Raw genomic sequence first — 22,526 nt, 5'->3', positions numbered from 1 at the left:
ATCTCAGATACTCCGTCGTATCTCTGAGTATCTATGCGACTGATTCATAGAATCACTGTCGGATCTTAGGATGCAGTACCGCGGCCGCCGCTGGGGGGAGTTCGCGTCGTAAACCAGCGTCGGGTATGCAAATTAGGAGTTACGGCGATCCACGACGGTTTTTCACGTTCGCTACGTCGCCGCTAGTCTAGTTTCCCGTCGCAAAGTTAGTCGTCGTTTTGGGTGCCTTAACTTTACACAGCAAACGTATTGCTGTATAAAGTATGGCCGCCGTTCCCGCGTCGAAATTAGAAATTTCACGTCGTTTGCGTAAGACGTCCGGGAATACGGAAGTACGCTACGCACGTCAACTATCGAAAAAATGACGTCAGTTCACGCAAAGCATGGCGGGAATTTCGAAATGGAGCATGCGCAGTAGGTCTGTCGCAGGAGCGCGCCTAATTTAAATGGCACACGCCCCTTTAAATTACGCAGGCTTAAGCCGGAGGCCGCCGGCGTAATTTTTCACGCAAGTGCTTGGTGAATCAGGCACTTGCGATGAAAAATTGCGGTGGTGTAACGTATCTACGATACGTTATGCCGCCGCAATTCTACCTGAATCTGGCCCAAAGTACCTACAACATCAGGTGCTAAATGTCTGTCAGGAATTGTTTTTAATTTTGACAATTCTGTCAATTTCTTTTAGTAAAGTGGGTTGGAGGTTATTGTTCTGTTGTTTGGTAATCAATTGAGATAATTATTTGTACAATATTTAATAACGGTATTTTTTTTAATTGACATACTGCTTGGACCATTTGTAGCACCTGTTTTAGGAACTTTATTACTTATTGTAGTTTTAGAGTTCCACAAGTTCATAATCACAGATGGGGGGCCTGATCTGGTATTATATTATACAGTATTTGTAATATAATAGTTTTATTTTCATTCCTTACTAAGTCCATCTCTCAGAATGCTTGTTTTTAAGTACTGTTCTTAATTGTCAATGAGATATGTTGTTTACTGATGGAATATGTGCCCTGCTAAGGGCGGGAAGCCATTTTAATAATGCTTTTCTGTATTGCATCTAGCTTTGCCTAAAACTGTCTAGGGCAGAAACATGTTGCTCTGTGTGTACAGGTGCTTTTCAATAATTATACACCGCAGTAGATGCTGGAGTGCTGGCAATTAATTTGATTCATTCAGTTTATGCCTTGGAAGAAAGAGCTCCATGCATTGCAAATAAGGTGTTAGGCATGATGTGGGAGTAAGCTGTGTAAGCCTTGTATTTGGACTATAACACAACAGAGCAAGTGATACATGCACTTAGGAGGCAACACAAGTGGAAAAAGTTATTATTCTGTGGGCAATTCATTTGCTCTAGTTGTCTTTTGAATATAGATAGAATACTACAAGTAAATGAATGACAACTGTATTAATTAATTACAACAGCTGTGTGTATAACTAAAAGTGACTAAGTAATTACACTGACTTTTCAAGACTGTTACTTGTATATTTCTAAAAGGCTATACTAAACACAGTTTTCTCTGCAGCGGAAAAAAAATACTGTATGATCCTGTTCTTCTGGTACTATGTGACAAGCAATTAATAGCTGTCAGTGACAGTTCCAATTAGACGGTGTTATCAAGCCAGCTAATTAGTCTCTGTGGCTTTGCCCTCTAAAAAATTCACTTACATATTTGGAATTATATAATTTTACCAAATGCTTAATATCCATTACACTGAGGCACTGGGACTTAAAAAAAGGTACTTTTTAAAGAAATAATGAGAAACTGCATAAGAATAAAATCATCACTGTATATATATAAACCCTAATTGAGGTGAAACCTAAAGCACACAGCTAAATATACAGTAGATATATTTGTGATTTACATACATTTTCCACACTGGACAAGTGGAACATATCTCCATATGTCACCTCACTGCATCTAGTCTTCTCGTTGAGCAGTAAATCAGCACCATCACTTCTAGCAGAGTGATCTTACTGACTTGTAGAGCTACGCCTGTTATTAGAAAGACTGGCTAATAATACTTCTGTGGGTAAACCATGAATTTCAACCATGTATTTAGCTGTTGTCCTGAGTTCCATTAAGTTTCAAATATCTACTTTAAAGGCAATCAATGCGCTTGCATCAACCAGGGAATTTCATGATTTGAAATGTGCGAATATGCCCATATGCTCCATTATTCAGATAAATAGTAGATGCATCTGCTTCTCCTTGGGATTTCAGTATATAACGCTGGTATACACAGGCAGATCTTTTGGCACAAGTTAAACAATCAGCAAACACCCAAGAGGATCCAAAGCACTTTCCTTTCCACATAAATTATTTGACATTGTATTGTTTTGCAGGGAAGTGTTAATGTAGTGGGATAAAATAGATTTATAGAATCCCTAAGTGTGGGCAATGCATTTTGCTATACAGCATCTTTACCTTTGTTGCCACTGTATAGAAACTGCCACACAGTTCCACTAGTTTTGGGCTGCTCTTATGCTGAGCTTACTGGGAGCAGAGTTCCTCAGCAACCCTCTCTTGGGGCCAGATCCACAAAAGGGATACGCAGGCGTATTTACTGATACGCCGTCGTATCCCTGTTTCTATCTATGCGACTGATTCACAGAATCAGTTACGCATAGATATTCCTAAGATCCGGCAGGTGTAATAGTTTTACACTGTCGGATCTTAGGATGCAGTACCTCGGCCGCCGCTGGGGGCATTTCTCGTCGAAATTCCGCGTCGGGTATGCAAATTAGCACTTACGGAGATCCACAAAGCGGTTTCCCTTCGTGAAGTCTCCGTAAGTTGTTAGTTTGCAAACGCAAAATTAGGGCTACTTTTACAAAGTGTAAAGCTAGTACACCATGTAAATGTAGACCCTTCTTTCCCTCGACGCTGTCCAAAATTTTTTAAATTTATTCTTTTTCCGCCGCATCTTTTTTTTTTCCCGACGCAACTTTTTTTACCCGGTGCGATTCACAAAACTCGGCGTAACGTAACTTCGCGCAAAGCACGTCGGGAAAATCGCGTCGGGAGCATGCGCAGTACGTCCGGCGCGGGAGTGCGCCTAATTTAAATGGGACTCGCCCCATTAGATTGGGCCCGCCTTGCGCCGGACGAATTTAAGTTACACCGCTGAAAATTTCTAGGTAAGTGCTTTGTGGATCGGGCACTTAGGTAGAGATTTTGCGGCGATGTAACTTAAATAGGAAAAGTTAAGTTACGGCCGCTCGTTGTGGATCTGGCCCTTGGTTTCCAGCTCCCATCTGTATTAACTTGTCAGGACCCTGCTATAGTGATACTTGGTAAAACTGCTTAAAGTAAGCAAAGTGGATAGCATTTTTTACACTGACCAGTCTTAATTTAAAGGAAAGGTTAGTCACTTTTCTGTCCTCATCATGGTCACTCATTCTATTTAGAGGCAGGATATTAGCATGCTATAAATTGACACTTGTGATAGGATATATGGACAGAGGTCATTTGCCACTTAGATTGTTCTCTGCTAGGCTGTGTGTGTACTAATAGAAAATCACTCTAACAATAAAAAAGAGTATGCAATACATTGCTGTGGGTTGGAAAATAACATTTAAATTAGACCTTTGTATAGTAAAATGTAGACTTAGGCCTCGTACACACGATAGGTTAACCAGAGGACAGCGGTCTGAAGGAACGTTTTCATCGGTCAAAACCGATCGTGTGTGGGCCCCATAGGTTATTTAACCATAGGTTAAAAAAAAAGACAACTTGCTTTAAAATTAACCTATGGATTGGTAACTGATAGGTCAAAACCGATCGTTAGTAGGCACAACCATCGGTTAAAAATCCACGCATGCTCATAATCAAGTCGACGCATGCTTGGAAGCATTGAACTTCGTTTTTTTCAGCACGTCGTTGTGTTTTACGTCACCGCGTTCTGACACGATTGGTTATTTAACCTATGGTGTGTAGGCGTGACGGACCATCAGTCAGCTTCATCGGTTAACCTAGGACAACGGTCCTTCAGACCGTTGTCCTCTGGTTAACCTATCGTGTGTACGAGGCTTTAGACCCCTTTCACACTGAAGCGTTTTTACAGAGTTTTAGCGTTAAAAATAGCACTATTAAAATGCTCATAAAACGCTCTCCATGCATCTCAATGGACCCTTTCACACAGTCCTGCAAGCAGCATATTTGGAGCAGCTTTTGGGCACTGAAAAAAAAACACTCCAAAAACGCCCCTCTCCATTGAAATGAATTGAAAGTGCTGTAAAAACGCCTTGCCCTTTCACACTGAGGCGTTGCACTGGCGGGGCGTTGAGAAAAGTCCTGCACGCAGCATCTTTGGAGCAGCTTTTGGGCACTGAAAAAAACACTCCAAAAACGCCCCTCTCCATTGAAATGTATTGAAAGAGCTGTAAAAACCCTTTACCCTTTCACACTGAGGCACTGCAAAAACGCCCTAAAACATTATGGTCTTAGTGGTGCTTTACCAGCATTTTTCAGGCGCTGAGAGTGTGAAAGGGCTCTGAAAGCACTCAGTCTTTCACATTGGGATTGCAGATGAGGCTTCTTTCAGATGCTTTACAGGATTTTTTTTTTTAACGCCAAAGCGCCTGAAAAACGCTTGAATAACGCCTGAAAAACACCCCAGTATAAAAGGGGCCTTAAGGTGTAACTGTGATTAGCCATTGGATTTTTAAATGCTTACATATTTTAAACAAACTGTAAGTGAGGTGCAAAACAAGTCCTCAACAACCTTGATAACTGCAGACATTATGGAGAATGCACCTCAAAGTTTATAACAGGAACGCTGATGTTCTTCACTCAGTAGATCATCTCACCCTGTTCCCAACTCCGAGCAGAGACTTGTCAGCCTTTTAGATCTCTGATCAATATTGTGGAAACACAACAGGGACTTGCAAGGCAGGGGAGCTAAGCTGCTGAGAGAGATGAAGGCTAAGTTCACCTTTCAGGAAAAAATAAAAAATACTCAAAATGCTGAAGAAAAATGCGCATTTATTATTTTTCCCTACAGGAGCCTGCGAAACATTGCACCCAAGATCATTGGATCGTGTGTACAGTGTCATGCTCCTGTACACTCTCCTTCCAGCTTTCTTGCCCTTACCTCTATATGGCTTTTAGTTGGAAAACTGGAAGAAGTGTCAATAAACTATGATGGTGCTCATCAGCACCCTCTTAGTTCACTGAGAAGGACTAACCACCTGCCGCAGTGGCCATGGGGACTTTATTCACAGATCCCTGTGAATGAATAACAGCTGTGGGGGGGGGGGGGGTGAGTGCACAGCCACAACAATTATAAAATGTGACAGCGGACTACATGGAAGAAGAACCACCACCCACTGTTGCAGGTAAGAGCTGCTGGAACATGTTCCAAATATGAACCTATCTTTTAATGACTTCAGTACTCTTATTTGAAACTTTGAGGATGAGTTGCTTACAGCTATAGAGACAATTAAGGGTTTATTTGAAAGCTTGTTTATTTGCTATTTAAAATGTGACAGTTATTAAATGTCTATAGCCTGGTCACCAGTTTACTTAAAGGTAATGTTAATTGTCTTGTGATGTCTGACACACCCTAAACTGTTTGCAGAGAATGGGGAAGTGGCACCGAAAACACAATGCCACCCTCATTGTCCCACTGTTCACAAATCAGTAACAATACAGTGAGCCTAAAGCCTCATACACACGATCGGACTTCAAACAAGCTTTTCCATGGATTTTTGTCCGAAGGGAGTTGGCCGGTCACACCCATAGCATACACACGCTCTTTTCTGCAAACTTTCTCAACATCACATGTTTTTTCTGCTCTTTTCTGCTTTTTACTGCCACCCTTTGGTCAACTTCTGCTATTGTTAGTTGATTTTAACATTGGTTCTGGGCATGTGTATTTGCACTTCGGACAAAAGTCCGATGAATTTCTGTACACACCATAGGACTTTGCACCATCTGACTTTTGTTGCCGAAAAGTTTGTCTGTTTGAAGAGCGTACTTTTGTCCGATGAAAACTGAAAAAGTTTGTCCGATTGAGCGTAAACACAGTTGGATTTTTTTGGAAAACGTGCTCATTTTGAAGTTTGTTGGCAAAAAGTCAGACCGTGTGTATGGGGCTTTAGACATATTTGAAAGACTATGGAAGTTAGGTGAAATATAAAGATTTTATAAATCTTTACTATCCAGGGTCTTCAAAGATCTGATGAGGCCCTATCATAAACGGCCAGTAAATAGTCTTGTATGCAGTTTAAAGTGTATTTCCACCATTGAAGCCAGATATGATAATCCACCATTATAGTCAGACAGAGTTAATCATTGTAAACACCCCCCAACTAACATTACAAAGGGAATGCTAAATAGGGTTTTCCCAGTTTTTGAATTTTTGGAAGAGAACAAGTATAAAGGTAAGCAGTAATTGTTATTTGTATTGTTCATGTTATGCTATGTGAATGAGAACATGTAACAAGAATAAAGTAGGTGTTACCCAATTTGTCTGCATAGGTTAAAATACACTTTAACAAATACATATCTGTGAGACTTGGGATAGTGAGTTAATACCAAACTCCATCAATTTAAGTTCTATCCATATTCCATAACTACTATGGTAATGGAATTATATTCCTAAAAAGGGGTCATATTATTGTAGGAAAACATACCATTCAGACACCAAACATGAGTATACTACAAAGTACAAAAGGCTAGTAAAACACATAAGACCTGCTAGGAGAAACATACATCAGAGACATATCATGTTTGGTATCTAAATCATAATTTCATTCTGCTAAATAATATTCTGTTTGTGAATTGTGAAACCTTTCATATGGGAATATAGATGTGCCCAATTGACATTAGGGATGTGTCCACTGGACAGAATAAAACACTCCAGCACACTTACAACATACCCCTCAGACCAATTAAATGTATGGATTTAGTTTTGTAACAGCAACCCCAGGATCAAGTAAATCTCTGTTGCCTTAGCAGCTGTGGGTCTCATTTTACAATCTGAAGTACTAAAGATTATTGACAAGATTATCAGTGACTTCTGCAACATCAGATTGGACGTAATCTTCCAGTGATCCAAACTCTGCACTCTATCAAAACCTGTCAGACTCCACTTAAGTATTTTTCATTTTTAAACCCCTTTTTTTTTTACTGTTGCTTATTTTAGTTTTGTAAATATGTTTATTTTTTGTTAAAATTATATTTAAAAATCATTACGCTGAAACTCGGAATGCTCTAACTAAAAACAAAGAACCTTTTGAAGGCCATACCTGACCACCAACTTTTTAGTTGTCTGATTACGAGTCATGGTTTTTCTGTGGGAAGATTGAGAATTAATAAATTCCAGCATCCTAGTATATGGTCGGGTGCAACAGATCATATTCTTGCTAAATGCACAAAATAAAATATTTGCTAAGTTGGTGCCTAATACCTCAAGGAAAGTAGGGAATGTGAGGTTTCATCTATTTTCATATAAGACTTTGAACCTCCAAAAAAAGACATGCAGAGGAGGAGGGTTCAAAAATACATGTTGGAGTTTTGAAATTTGACTGTTCTGCATATCAGAGGCTATTAAAGTCATGTAGACCCACTAAAACAGAAAGGGTTTTCAGAGAAAAGGTTGTTCATTCACTATAGTTGCAATGGGATTTCCTGCAGGGAGCAGTTTTGATAAAAAATACTTCTTTCTGGAGTTCTTTCTTCAAATCTGTCTTAGGAATGCTCTTTATTAAAAAACACATCACATTATCTGTTTTAGCAAAAATATATATTTTTATATTCAAGACTGTGCTGTATGGTTTGCACTTGTTTGTACGTTTTGCCTTTTTAAGCATTTCTTTAAGAGTCTCAATAATTTTGTCATGAACTTAAAAAAATAAACAATCCAGCAATAACGAAACCTGGTAAAAAGACAGTTGGCTCAAGGACTGCGTGGTGCACATTGCAAAGCAGTGGGTCCTATTTTTACCATCATGCCTTCTTTTGTAATGCATACAAGAAACAGGCATACCATTTACCTGGTTCTTCAGACACTAGAGTTGATTTACTAGAGGCAAATAGCCTGTTCGCATTGCAGGGAAAATTGCACTTTGTGAGGTAATTTTTCCCAGAGCTTAGTGAATGAGGTGAAGCTCTGCTGACTTCCACCATCCAATTATGTGCAAAAATTGGATATTCTTTGCAAAGTGAAATTGCACCACATTCGCTAAGCACTGTCAACGATTCCGTTGCTGAGTAAATAGCCTATTTGCCTTTAAAAATCAACTCTTATGTGCTGCATTATCTTGATTTAATGTGTGCAGAATGAATGTCCAGGGGCTTGGAGAATGTAGCCATTCCTGGGCTTCAGAGCTGCATATTTGAGCCACCATTCTTTTTGCACCATAATATGGTATCTGCGCTTGAGGAGGCTTACAGTAAACTTATGTATCATATAAAACCTCTCTAAAACCATATGAACAGACTGCCTATCCATATAAGTACAGCATGATAACTACAGTATGTGCATTGTAAATGGCGACATCATTATGCTACGCCCATGGTGCTGCCTTCAATTGATCATGGATCAGCAGTTGTCTATGTCAACATGAACTCTGTCCACCTATAAAAATGCTACCATTTTGCTTTGCAAGGCCATCTGTGCTGGCACAAAATGGCACATGTGATACCACAACATATAAGAGAAAGATTTTAGTACGTTGTAAATTAACTAAATGTTTTGTAAACACAAAACATATATACATATGTGCATCATGATAATGAATGTTAAAACATACAATAAATGCTGCCAGTGGTATCTGCATACAAAATAAATATAGCTATGTATTGATCAAAATATCAATGCCAATCGGGGTAACATTTCTCTAGAATGTATTTTTTTTTCTTTTGGAGATCATGCTGGTGGATTATTTCACCACTGTCTTGAATAAGTTTACTCCCTGACTGTCTCACAATCATTAAAAAAATATTTTCTGTTACAATCATAAATCCAGCCTGTTAGCAAAATTGTATTTCTTGAGTAATTGATTGTATTCAAGACAACAGCATGAGAAGAAAATCCATATACTAATGTCATACCTTCAGTAAGTGAATTTTCTATGACCTCCACAGTTACCCTGATTGGCACTATTGCAGCTTAACTGACAGGTTGAAGTAATCATCTTATCCCTATTCATCTTTCTTCTTGGTTATGGTTATGGTAAACTGTGGCAAGGGCAAAGGCATAGCTTGTGTCTTGTTCCTTTCCAGCTGTGCTATCTCAACGAAGAGAGGCATGCTTAGGTCAGTCGCTGAGGACGGCTCCTGGTAGCTCATTTGTTAACGTGTGCCAGCGTTCAATTTTCTTGTCTTTGTTTTTTAGGCAGTCAAACCAGTGTTTAAGACGTTCTCCTTTTGCATTGATTCCCAATACAACTCCACCTATAAACAAAGGTAAATTTAATTAATCTTTTCAGCACAGCATGATGCTAGTATTGACAAATTAAAACTGTATGTGGTTGACAATATACATCTTCTTAAAAAAATAAGTACTTTAAACAAAAGTTAAGGCACCGAAGTTCAGGAGGAAACTGCACTTATAAAACACCCAATGAAAGAAAACATTCAGTAGCAATGATACAAGGAGGGACTATGCTTTCAATCAGCACCTGGGGCTAAAAGTTGATATCATTGGACTTCACCTCCAGTGTATCTTCTGTATGAATCTAAGTGGTAGAAGCAAACTTGCTGCCATTTTATTTTGGTGCCAACATTATAGCTTATGGGAATCTTTACACAGATAGAAGGGTTAATTTAGGGCTTGTATATGAAGAACAATAAAGAAACGGTAAGTTTGTAAAATTCATCATTTATCCAGATCATGGTATAGCTGTAGCTGTAGATGGTCACACTCAACATGTTATGTAATGTTGAAGAAAGTTTGCAGCTTATTTGTGCAGCTTCTACAGTTCAAATGTGGGACATACTCCACCATTTATATCCACACAGTCACCTTAATCCAATCACCACGGAATGTGTCAAGGCAGATGTTGCTTAATCAAAAACAATCCACCAAAAGCAACTATAATTATTACTGATACGGGAGAAAGGATTGCTATAAATAAAAAAATCACATTTACTCCCACTTTAACCATTTTAGGATTTTGAAAGTGATAAGCCCCGTACACACGGTCTGACTTTTATCTGGCTAAAATCACAGTGGAATTACGATGGAATTCCATCGGAGTAAAAGAGATCATGTTCTCTATCTAAACTCCTATGGAATTTCCAATGGAAAAAATCAGATGGGGCATACACATGGTTGGAATTTCCGATGGAAAAAGTCCGTCTGACTTTTTCAATTGGAAATTACGATCGTGTGTACAGGGCATAAGATATGTCCTAAAAACAATTCTCCATCTTTCTCAGGCCTCGTACACACGACCGAGTTTCTTGGCAAAAACCAGCAAGAAACTTGCTGGGAGATATTTTTTTGCAGAGGAAACCAGTCGTGTGTACATTTTCGTCGCGGAAACTGTTGAGAAACTCGACGAGCCAAAAATAGAGCATGTTCTCTATTTCCTTGACGGGAATGGAGAAAATTGGCTTGTCGAGTTCCTCGACAGCCTAACAAGGAACTTGACGAGGAAAACTATGTGTTTCACCCGTCGAGTTCCTCGGTCGTGTGTACGAGGCTTAAGACCTATTCCCTACCTCCTGTTCCTCTCCCCCGACACAACTTTCCTTCCACTATTACCAACAATTACTGGCTGGCAAAATGACAGCAGGGAATTGCTATGTGACAAACAAGAAGGTCACACTCTTTTACATAGAAAATAATTCTTGCATGATATTATTGCTAAAAAAAAAAAAAGTTTTTCCTTCCCTGGTGTTATTATAATTAATAACAAGGTTATTGCCAAATAAACAGGTGTTTGGTGGAAATGTAAAAATTACTTTAGTCCATAAGGGGTGTAAAGGTACAATGGCTGAAGTGATATCTAAGTCAATTAACCACTTCGTTACTGGCCCATAGTCAAATGACGTCCTGTTTTTAAAGATGGATATCTCAGTAACGGCAGCAGCTGCTGCCACAACTGAGGTATCCATCTTTAGTGCCGACGGTCCTGTACACGATAACGGCGGTCTCCGCGGCGAATTCGCCGCGAGATCGCCGTTATCGGTGGCGGGAGAGGGGCCCCCCCCCCTCCCGCCGCTGTCCCGCGCCCTCCGCCGCTTACCGGAGCCGTCGGTAGCGGCGGAGAGGATCGCGACCATCCGGCAGCTGAGCGGGGACGAGACTGAAGGAAAAATCTCCTTCGCCCGTCCCCCATAGCTCTGCTGGGCGGAAGTGACGTCAAAACGTCAGTCCCGCCCAGCCTCTTAAGGAGACATTTTTTTTTTTGTCATTTGAAAAAATGACATTTCCAAATTTTTTTTTTTTTTTGCATTTAAGCCCAAATATGAGATGTGAGGTCTTTTTGACCCCAGATCTCATATTTAAGAGGACCTGTCATGCTTTTTTCTATTACAAGGGATGTTTACATTCCTTGTAATAGGAATAAAAGTGATAATTTTTTTATTTTTTTTTATTTCAGTGTTAAAAATTGTAAAATAATTAAAAATAAATGCGAAAAGCAAAAAAAAAAATTTTTAAAGCGCCCCGTCCCGACGAGCTCGCGCGTAGAAGCGAACGTATATGCGAGTAGCGCCGACATATGAAAACGGTATTCAAACCACACAAGTGAGGTATCGCCGCGATCGTTAGAACGAGAGCAATAATTCTAGCCCTAGGCCTACTCTGTAACTTAAAAAATGCAGCCTGCAGAATTTTTTAAACGTCGCCTATCAAGATTTTTAAGGGTAAAAGTTTGACGCCATGCCACGAGCGGGCGCAATTTTTAAGCGTGACATGTTGGGTATCATTTTACTCGGCGTAACATTATCTTTCACAATATATAAAAAAATTGGGCCAAATTTATTGTTGTGTTATTTTTTAATTTAAAAAAGTGAATTTTTTCCAAAAAAAGTGCGCTTGTAAGACCGCTGCGCAAATACGGTGTGACAAAAAGTATTGCAATGACTGCCATTTTATTCTCTAGGGTGTTAGAAAAAAATATATATATAATGTTTGGGGGTTTTAAGTAATATTCTAGCAAAAAAAACTGTTTTAGTCTCGTAAACACTGAATCTGAAAAACAGGCTCGGTAACGAAGTGGTTAATCTCTTAATACTGTAAATATAATAATACAATTAGTGATAATATTTTAGCATGTACATTAATTCACTATTGCACTGCAGACTTCAATTTACCCCGTTCATACACAGTAACACTTACCTATAAAGTCATTTGATTTTCCAATATCATAATCCCAGACTGTGACTTCTAAAGTCTTTTTTGCAAGGTCGCTGTGTTTTATTTCATAACAAAATTCCTGCAATAGTAAATTACATTAGCAAGAACTGGAACACAAAACTATAGGAAGAAACAACAAAGTTATACTTGGAATTGAAGTGTACTGCCACTTATAATTTTGATGAAAAAAAAAATAGGTTAACATTATTACATTTCTGTTTTTCCAGAGTCACACTTTAGGTGGAGGTATTTGTCAGATTTGTTTCTGCTGATGTCAGGTAGAATGCTGATGGTTTTACCAGGTTTTCTCAGTTGCATAATGTGCATAAAGTACTGTTCACAGGTACTGTATGCAACACTTGTAATGTGTCATTGATTAATAAATATGTAGCACTACGCTATCCCCTTATTAGCCGCAGATCAATGGTGTTGGATGCAATAGAAGCCCAATCGCTGAACATCACATCACAGTACAGATGGTAATGGTAATGATATTGATGACCAGAATTTTTCCCTAATTATGCAGAGGCTGCCAGCATACACGCCACACCCATACCAAGCACACTGACCCAATAATCAGTCTAGGGGTTGTATATATTTTATTAAATTTTTTATTCTGGAAAATCTTAACCGGGGAGGGCTATAGGATATAGGATGCTCCAAATTATGCTAAGCTCCAAAGTGAGAGGACACTATCTTTTCAATTCTTCGATGTCACACTACTCACCCAAGACTAAAGGGAGTAGCCAGATCAGGGACACCATGAGAGCTTTCTCCTTTTGCGCTGCCCTGACATTTACACACATTTACTCACAAGGCCACAGAGGAGACTCCCAGAATCCTTCTAGCAATATTTCTCTGACAGGTTCCTCTGGGGGGAATCTATAAGGGGTCGATTTCCCTCCTGGACGTCCCCTGGCTCTGCATCAAGCCAAGATCCTGGTGGACAACAGCAGCACACCAAAAATAGAGCCCTTCGGGACAGCAGCCCTTGGGCTGGTGGAACTTCCAGACCAAACTGAACCCCCATTTGTCTCCCTTTCAAACTATTTATTAAACACCTCCCAAGTGATTGGATGAGTGCCAATCATTATTCTAGCTCCCTCATCTATTCTAGATGCCTATATCTTGCAGCCAGAGAGAGTGAGAACAGACCATGCAATTAAGAGCTATTTTACTTGATTGCAGTGGGACTCAAACAGACTAAATTTACCTACCAACCTACCTAGGAGGGTGTTACAGATCATTTGTTTTACCTAAACCTAGTATCTGGACCCAAATAGCAACACAAGTTGTCAATGCATGTTGAGTATCTATAAATCACAGACGTATAAAAAGGAAAATCTCACAATACCATGAGTAGGTTTACTGGGGAGTTGATAGCTTTAGACGGACCAAACAGTAGCCTGTATTGCTCCTTGGATAAATGTAGTTTTATTTCAATAGTACAGATTAGGGTTGTCCCGATACGACTTTTTTAAAACCGAGTACAAGTACTGATACTTTTTTTCAAGTACTCGCCGATACCGATACTTTTTTTTTAATGTCATGTGACGCACTGATAGATGGCACTGGCTGATGGGCACTAAAAGGTGTCACTGACTGATGGGTGGAACTGATGGCTGGCAGTGGCACTGATGGATGAGCACTGATAGGTGGCACCGATTATGCAGCACTGATGAGTGGCATGCACTGATGGCTGGCACTGAAACATGGCACTGATAGGTGGCACGCACTGAAAGATAGCACTGATAGAGTACAAGTACTCTCGCAAATGCTCGGTATTGGGACAACCCTAGTACAGATGTAATTCTGAGTCTTGGCTATGTAGCACCTTCAAAGGAGCTGCTGGATTTTACAGACTCCCCTGCCCTCCTAATGGTGACCCCTGCAGCTGCATCCAACAAACGACCAACACGCCAATGGTGACAGACAGACTTTAGTACCTTCAATCCTTTTTTGCAATTGTATTGGTTCAATTATCTTGGGGAGAGAGGATTAGGGGGACAGGATAAACAGCGACAAAGATCTTTCTGAACAGTAGACTTTTTCTTGTATTCTTTAAGCCCGGATGGTCAGCTTTCTTGCATATTTTCTAGGTTTTTGCCACAGGCCTACTGTGTAGACAAAGAAGGGACGGCCACCTTACAGTTCTTAAGACCTCTGTCACAGACCAGCCTAGATCTTGTAGGTCCAGACAGGAGGCTACTTATCAGTTTCTTAGGCCTCTGCCACAGACCAGCTTAGATTCTGTAGGCCAAAAAGGGCAGTCACCCTCCAGTTTTTTTTAGACCTCTGCCATAAGTCAGCTTAGATTTTGCAGGCCCATATGGGAGATTACTAGGGTTGTCCCGATACCACTTTTTTAGGACCGAGTACGAGTACCGATACTTTTTTTCAAGTAGTCGCCGATACCGAATACCGATACTTTTTTTTAAATGTGTCCCCAAATGCAGCCATGTCCCCCCACATATGCAGCCATTGTCTCCCCCATGCAGCCATTGTCACCCCCCATGCAGCCATTGTCACCCCCCATGCAGCCATTGTCTCCCCCCATGCAGCAATGTATCCCCCCATCCAGCAATGTATTCCCCCATGCAGCCATTGTCACCCCCCATGCAGCCATTGTCACCCCCCATGCAGCCATTGTCACCCCCCATCCAGCGTCTCCCCCCATGCAGCCATTGTCTCCCCCCATCCAGCCATTGTCACCCCCCATGCAGCCATTGTCACCCCCCATGCAGCCATTGTCTCCCCCCATCCAGCGTCTCCCCCCATGCAGCCATGTCTCCCCCCCATCCAGCGTCTCCCCCCATGCAGCCATTGTCTCCCCCCATCCAGCGTCTCCCCCCATGCAGCCATTGTCTCCCCCCATCCAGCGTCTCCCCCCATGCAGCCATTGTCTCCCCCCATCCAGCGTCTCCCCCCATGCAGCCATTGTCTCCCCCCATGCAGCCATTGTCTCCCCCCATCCAGCGTCTCCCCCCATGCAGCCATTGTCTCCCCCCCCCCATCCAGCGTCTCCCCCCCATGTATCCAGCGTCTCCCCCCATGTATCCAGCGTCTCCCCCCATGTATCCAGCGTCTCCCCCCATGTATCCAGCGTCTCCCCCCATGTATCCAGCGTCTCCCCCCATGTATCCAGCGTCTCCCCCCCATGTATCCAGCGTCTCCCCCCCATGTATCCAGCGTCTCCCCCCATGTATCCAGCGTCTCCCCCCATCCAGCGTCTCCCCCCCATGTATCCAGCGTCTCCCCCCATCCAGCGTCTCCCCCCCATGTATCCAGCGTCTCCCCCCATCCAGCGTCCCCCCCCCATGTATCCAGCGTCTCCCCCCATGCAGCCATGTCCCACTTACCTGCATCCCCGCTGCCGCCGACTGTGTCATACGCCGGGAACATTACAACTTTGAATCGCTGTAATGATTGGCGCTGCGTATAGACACTCCCCCTCGCTCGGGATTGGACAGTTCACCCGAGCGAGGGGGAGTGTCTATGCGCGGCGCCAATCATTACAGCTATTCAAAGCTGTAATGTTCCCGGCGTATGACACAGTCGGCGGCAGCGGGGATGCGGCGAATGGCGGCGGGATGCGGCGTCACGGCGGCGGCGGGGGGGGGGGGGAGTATTCTATTTGGGTATCGGGGGTATTTGCGGGAGTACGAGTACTCCCGCAAATACTCGGAATCGGTCCCGATACCGATACTAGTATCGGTATCGGGACAACCCTAGAGATTACCTTCAGTTTCTTAGGCCTCTAGCACAGGCAAGCTTAGATTCTGTAAGACCGGGTTCAGGCCTGCAAGAGAACAAAATCCCTTTTTCACTTTTGCTTCCTTCACCAGACCAAGGTCTGGGAGGCAAAAAAAAACGGACCCTACTACACAGATATCCTCACCAGGCAAAGCCTGGGAAATCAGGAGCCTTCTAGAAAGTCACCCCCAAATATTTATCCTCTACCTCAACCATGTTTGTAACCCAATACATTGTAACTTCTCACTGTAACTACTGGAGAAAACTCAACAGCAGCAGGCAGAAGCAGTCAATGTACTGAGCTTTGAAGAAACCCAATGAACACAGATAACATAACCAAAGATCAGGAAGGCCACAATTAAGCTGGAATACACTAAGCAGTGTAACTACAACTTTATAAACACTATGCATTGCCTCAGAAATATTGACATGGACAGAGGTATTGCTCATCTAAGGAAACATCAGGTTCTCTAAATATTTAGCATAGTATCAGATCTGGTCACTCTGTAAAAATGACAGGTGGCTGAATGCTTATCAAAACTCACAACCACACTTATAAAACATTCTATTAGAGGGCATGTGGAAATTTCAGGATAACAAGATGGACAACAGAAGAGCAAATATAGCTTGGCATTGCACCCTGGAAAATCATAGGATGTTATTTTCTGTTTTTGCATAATGACTTATCAAACATCAGTGAGATGTAGAAGTCTTTTTCACGACGCACATTGTTTTATTGCTTGTAGATTAGGTATGAATAATGTTTAAGCTCCTTTCACATAGTTGATAAGGTTAATAAATACACAGTTAAAAGTGTGTGTGTGCGTGCATCTCTAAGAATTCCAAATGCCCCTGCCCTGAATATTATGCTGACTGAGAAAGACATTTAAAGGAGAAGTATGGCTAAAGCTCTTTGGGCCATACTTCTTTCTTTCATGGATCACATAAGTTCACTTAGTTGATCCAAAGCCCGCTTTCGACTGACATCAGAGAGATGGTCCAGGCTCTGCAGGGATTCCGACAATAATGCAATAATGCTGGGATCCACCCAGATGCCTGACTGGCAATTGGCTCAGCCTCTCAGTGCACTGCTGAGAGCCTAAGCTAGCTGCTCTTGCCCCCTCCACAGTCCAGCGCTCCAGTGAGCACTCGAGGGGCAGAGCAGAGGGACAGTGACTGACAGTCATCGGCTCTCTGGTCAATGAAGACCGAGAACCAAACAATCTCTGTGTGTAGGGAACAGTTGAAGCATGAGATCAATGCTGCAGCCATCTAGGTGAGTATTAATGTTTTAATTTTCATTCCCATACGTCTCTTGTAAACATTTTTTTTTAATTTATGAAAATTCTCAGTTGATACCACTATCTGGGGAAGAAATTGTCATGTTTTTACTGCTCTAACAGTATAGAAGACCTTACATAATTTAGGATTAAACCTCCTGTAGCCCATTTTTTGGGAGTGTTAGGACAAATGGCCCTCCCAAAAAGCATATTGCACTAAAGCTGAAGGTAAACAAAAGAACCAGAACCATTGCTAAGTGGAATAGTGGGTTTGATAATAAAGTTTGCAGTGCCTCCACATATGATAGGGCCTCTGTGAACATAGGAGATTTCTTTCTTGGGAAATAACTAGTAATTAAATCAAAGTAACTGGGAGCAGAGAAACCACTGCAACCAGCATATAACATTGACCATAAGTATATAGATGCACACCGGTATGGAAATAATACAATTTCTTTTTATAAGAAAAGATTATTGATAGTACATACATCCAATGTGCAAACAGGTATTATCAGCAAAGGGCCTAACAAGAGTCCTGGTGGTACTGTGTACATATACCCGGGTATATATGCATACTTATTGATACCTCTAGATGAATGCTGCAGCAAAGTCCAGTTGCATGGTCCCCTTGAGGATCATCACGCTGTGGAGTTCATCTTGGTGTCAGAGACATTAAGACAAGATATGCTGTATTGAGGAGGCCCTCCAGTCATTGTCCACCTGAGCTGGAATGCAGCTTTTCACCAACAGAAACTGTGTTGTGACACAGAGTCAACCCATCTACTCTGTGCTTAGTCCCTAGTAGATTTTAATCTGTCATGCAACCGGATCTCTTACTAGCAGAAGTGGCCATCAGATACCTAACCTGGCTCTAGCTGGTTATTAAAACTCTAAGCGAAAACTAGCCATAGTATACCAGACCCAGAAGACTGAGGGCATCTAGTGGTGAAGAAGAGGTACTGCAGGGGGCAGTGCCAGAGAGGGAGCAAGCATTGCAGCTATAGCTGTCTTTTTTGTTTGTTTTTACAAGTCCAGGGGAACCTTTTCTGAAGTCTGACATTAGTCTAAAGTTGGGCTTTACAATCTCTAAGGTAGTTAGGGCTTAGCTACAGTGGGATATTTTAATTGCACTTTGTCCTAAAATTATAATTGTTTTTATACTAAAAATTATATTGTTTGATATCCTTTGCCTTGCTTGCAGCACATAGAATTGTGAAGTATTGAAAACAAACAATAGTCAACAGGGAGCTATTCTAACACTAATATTTTGTTTTAACCACTTCCATACCAGGCACTTACGCACCTTCCTGCCCAAGCCAATTTTCAGCTTTCAGCACTGTCGCACTTTGAATGACAATTGCGCGGTCATGCTACACTGTACCCAAATATTTTTTTTATCATTTTGTTCCCACAAATAGAGCTTTCTTTTGGTGGTATTTGATTGTTTTTTGCGCAACAACTAAAAAAAGACCGAAAATTTGGAAAAAAAAAAGTTTTTATTTTTTTCTGTTCATTTTTTTGTAAATAAGTAAGCTTTCTTCTTCAATTACGGGCACTGATGGGCACCGATGGGGTGGCACTGATGGGCACAGATGAGGCGACACTGATGGGCACCGATGAGGCGGCACTGATGGTCACTGATAGGCGGCACTGATGAACACTGATAGGCGGCACTGATAGGCGGCGCTGGTATGCGGCACTGATGGGCACTCATAGGCGGCACTAATGGGCACTGATGGGCACTCATGGGTTGCACTGATGGGTACTTATGGGTGGCACAGATGGGCACTGATAGGTGGGCACTGGGCATGGATGGGCACTGATAGGTGGCATTGATGGACACTGAGGGGTGGCACTGATGGACACTGAGGGGTGGCACTGATGGCATTGCTGGGCATTACTTTTTTAATCCCATATTATGGCTGGTCAGTGCCCATGTTGCCAGTCAGTGCCCATTTGTGGGCACTCATTGGCATCTATTCTCATTTTTTGTATTGCCCCCTTCCCTGGTGGTCCATTGTGGGCTTCCCTGGTGGTCCAGTGTGGGCATCCGAGGGGGGGCTGCGCTGATAAACAATCAGCGCGAACCCCCCCTGTCAGGAGAGCCGCCGATCGGCTCTCCTCTACTCGCGTCTGTCAGATACGAGTGAGGAAGAGCCGATCGACGGCTCTTCCTGTTTATATCGTGATCAGCCGTGATTGGACACGGCTGATCACGTGGTTAAGAGCCTCCGCCGGAGGCTCTTTACCGAGATCTGAGATGCAGGGTGTCAGACTGACACCCCGCAGCACCGATCGCCGTGCTGCGTGCCCCCACGGGTGCACGCTGGCATTTAATCCTGCAGGACGTCAATAGACGTCCAGTCAGGATTACAGAACCACTTCTCGGACGTCAATTTACTATTGACCGGGCAGGAAGTGGTTAATGTGCACTTATCCTTTGCATATTTTAAAAGCGTTAACATGTTAACCACTTGCAAATGCGTGCAACTAAACCTCTGTTTTTAATGCTTACAGCTAGACAGGTTAATTTGGTTTGTTGCTTTTTTGGTTGGTAACTTTGAGCCTGGGTATTATCAGGGGTCAAGTCCTGAGGAAAAAAGTGTGGGAACTCACACCCAAGATCCACTCCCCCACCAAAAAAAAATGATACGCTCATATGCGTAATTACAAAACCGAATGTTTTTTTTTTTTTGATCCACTGTACCTTAGTAATCCTTTATGTTACTGGCCGCTTCCTGCATATGTATTCATCGGGTAGTGTGCAGTTATTTCGTCACTTCCTCGATGCCGCAATGTCTCCTGGGAGCTTTTGTCATTGTTCCCAGGAGACATTGCGGAGGTCTGCCGCGAGTTATCGCGGGATTTAGAAAGAAGCAAGTTCAGTGACTCGAGCTGGGCATCGCCGCTACATGATTGGCTCGGGCGGCTCGGCTGCTCTCGGCTGCTCTAGTCCTGCAAAGGGAACTGAGTTCCTGCAGAGGAAAAAGTGCAGGAACTCTGTTCCCATGCGTTCCCGCAGGACTTGAGCCCTGGGTATTATGGAAACATATTTTATATTCCATATATATATTTAATTGCATTTTGCTAAAAACGCATCTCATTTAAAGTCCCAAAACCTCCCCCCCCTTTTATACATGTTAACCACTTAAACTCTGAAAGATTTTACTGCCTTCATGACCAGGCCATTTTTTTCTATTTGGCACTGTGCTATTTTAACTGGTAATTGTGCGGTAATACAATGCTGCACCCAAATTTAATTTATATAATTTTTTTTCACATGTATAGAGCTTTCTTTTGGTGGTATTTGATCACCACTGGGGTTTTTATTTTTTGCGATATAAATGAAAAAAATACTGTTTTTTTTTTAAAAAAAAGCCCACTATTTTTTACTTTTTGCTATATCCAATAAAAATAAAAAAAACAAAAACAAAATTTCCTCATAAATTATTCTGATACATATCTTTAATAAAAAGAAAATCCAACAAGTGTATATTGATTGGTTTGCATGAAAGCGCCTACAAACTACGGTATATGAAAAAAAGTTCATATGACTGAAGGTGTTATTGTCATCATCCCCTGTCAAACACTATAATGCATATCCTCTTGTTGGTATTTTTAATGCAATCAAACACATTTTAATGAATATATATAAAAATGTATTTTATTATTATTTGTTAAAATAATTTTACAAATTCATGTAATTTTGTAAAATAGTTTTAAGAAATATTAATAAAATACAATTTTTTATACATTCATTAAAAGGTAATTTTGGAAAATGGAAAAATTTAATTTTTATTTCTTTATTTTATTTATACTACTAATGGCGGTGATCGGCAACTTATAACAGGACTGTAGAAGTGCGGCGGTAAAATCTGACACTAACTGACACCTGGGGGACTAATTCCCACTGACATCACCAGTGGCATCAATACAGTGATCAGTGATAATACTATACACTGTCACTGAACTAATGACACTGGTTGGGAAGGGGTTAACATCTAGGGTGATCAATGGGTTAAACTTGTGCCTAACAATGTGTAGTGTGTGTAAAGTGTGCTGTTTTTACTAAGAGATCTCTCAGGTTCTCATCCATTTGCAGGGAAGAGAAACTGAGTGATCGCTCCCTCTGTGCAGAGCTCTGTGTTGTTTATGGACGAGCCTATTAGCAGGTCTTGGCCATGAATCATTGGCTGGGACTTGCTGATAGGCTCCCACCCTGTACAATCACATTGGGTGCCAGGAGAGGGCACACATGCACATGCCCTAAACCCAGAAGTAGGCAGCGATGTAGGTGTACTCTGTTACACAGGATTCTCGTCCACAGTACATTGCGGGCGGGAAGTGGCTAAAGTGATTTCAAAACTATTTTCTAAATCTCCAGCTTTCATGAAAAAAGTTCCTGGTGATCTTGCTATCAAGGTCCTTGCACAGGCACTAATAGGTTGACAATGCTGTACCTATGTCTCCCAGTTGCTCTCCTGTGTTGTCACCCTGACACACCCTCTCCCAAGAGAAACGATAAGTGACTGTTGGCTACTATGGCATTTGTTTTATTAATACCATTACTGTGTAGCACAGATGACTTTGATCTCTGGTTTGCATCATATCGAAAGAATTTGATTTTGAAATGTATAGTGAAGGTTGCAGTTTAATTGCCAAATGTTCTCACTTTTTGTAACCACCTGCCACACTCACCATACAATGATAAAAAAAAATAATAAAACAAAAATAAGATTATAGTTACCTCGTTAAACTCTGGATTTAGAGTTTTCTTCTTCACAGCAGTTTTATGTTTTGATTTCTTGTCTTCATCTGGTTTCAAGTATCTGAAAATACAGATGACACATTAATAAGTTATTGGCTATACACTAATGAGGGTAAATGTTTTGCACCAATTAAAAGTTTATTTGCTAACACCTCCCAGCAGATGTGACATGGGTTAATAAAACCTTCACATAATGTGTCCTGTCATGAATCTGGAAAAAAAATCTTCCTTTATGAGAGGCTTGGAGGACAAATGCAGGGCCATTTCCATTAGGGATAGAAAAGACATAGAAGTTTACTTATTTATTACAGGTACGTATATAGCACCGTCAATTTATGCAGCACTTTACACATACTACACATTGTACATTCACATCAGTCCCTGCCCACAAGGAGCTTACAGTC

At 41.5% G+C, this 22,526-nt stretch overlaps 1 protein-coding gene across 1 annotated transcript in view; it reads right to left on the bottom strand.

Annotated features, from left to right (window-relative positions):
- Positions 1-5,999: 5,999 nt before the first annotated feature.
- Positions 6,000-22,526, bottom strand: part of DOC2B (double C2 domain beta) — a 675,394-nt gene continuing 658,867 nt past the window's right edge. The window contains exons 7-9 of the mRNA XM_040336805.1: positions 22,102-22,183; positions 12,304-12,400; positions 6,000-9,407 (exon numbers count right to left, since the gene is read on the bottom strand). Of these exons, the coding sequence (XP_040192739.1) occupies positions 9,271-9,407; positions 12,304-12,400; positions 22,102-22,183 (316 nt within the window). The 3' untranslated portion in view covers positions 6,000-9,270. The remainder of the gene's footprint in view (positions 9,408-12,303; positions 12,401-22,101; positions 22,184-22,526) is intronic.

Source organism: Rana temporaria, chromosome 2 (genome assembly GCF_905171775.1).
Source record: "Rana temporaria chromosome 2, aRanTem1.1, whole genome shotgun sequence".
Lineage (NCBI taxonomy): Eukaryota > Metazoa > Chordata > Amphibia > Anura > Ranidae > Rana > Rana temporaria.
The sequence above is the reverse complement of the archived record's forward strand: the minus strand, read 5'-3'. Positions and strand labels throughout refer to the sequence as shown.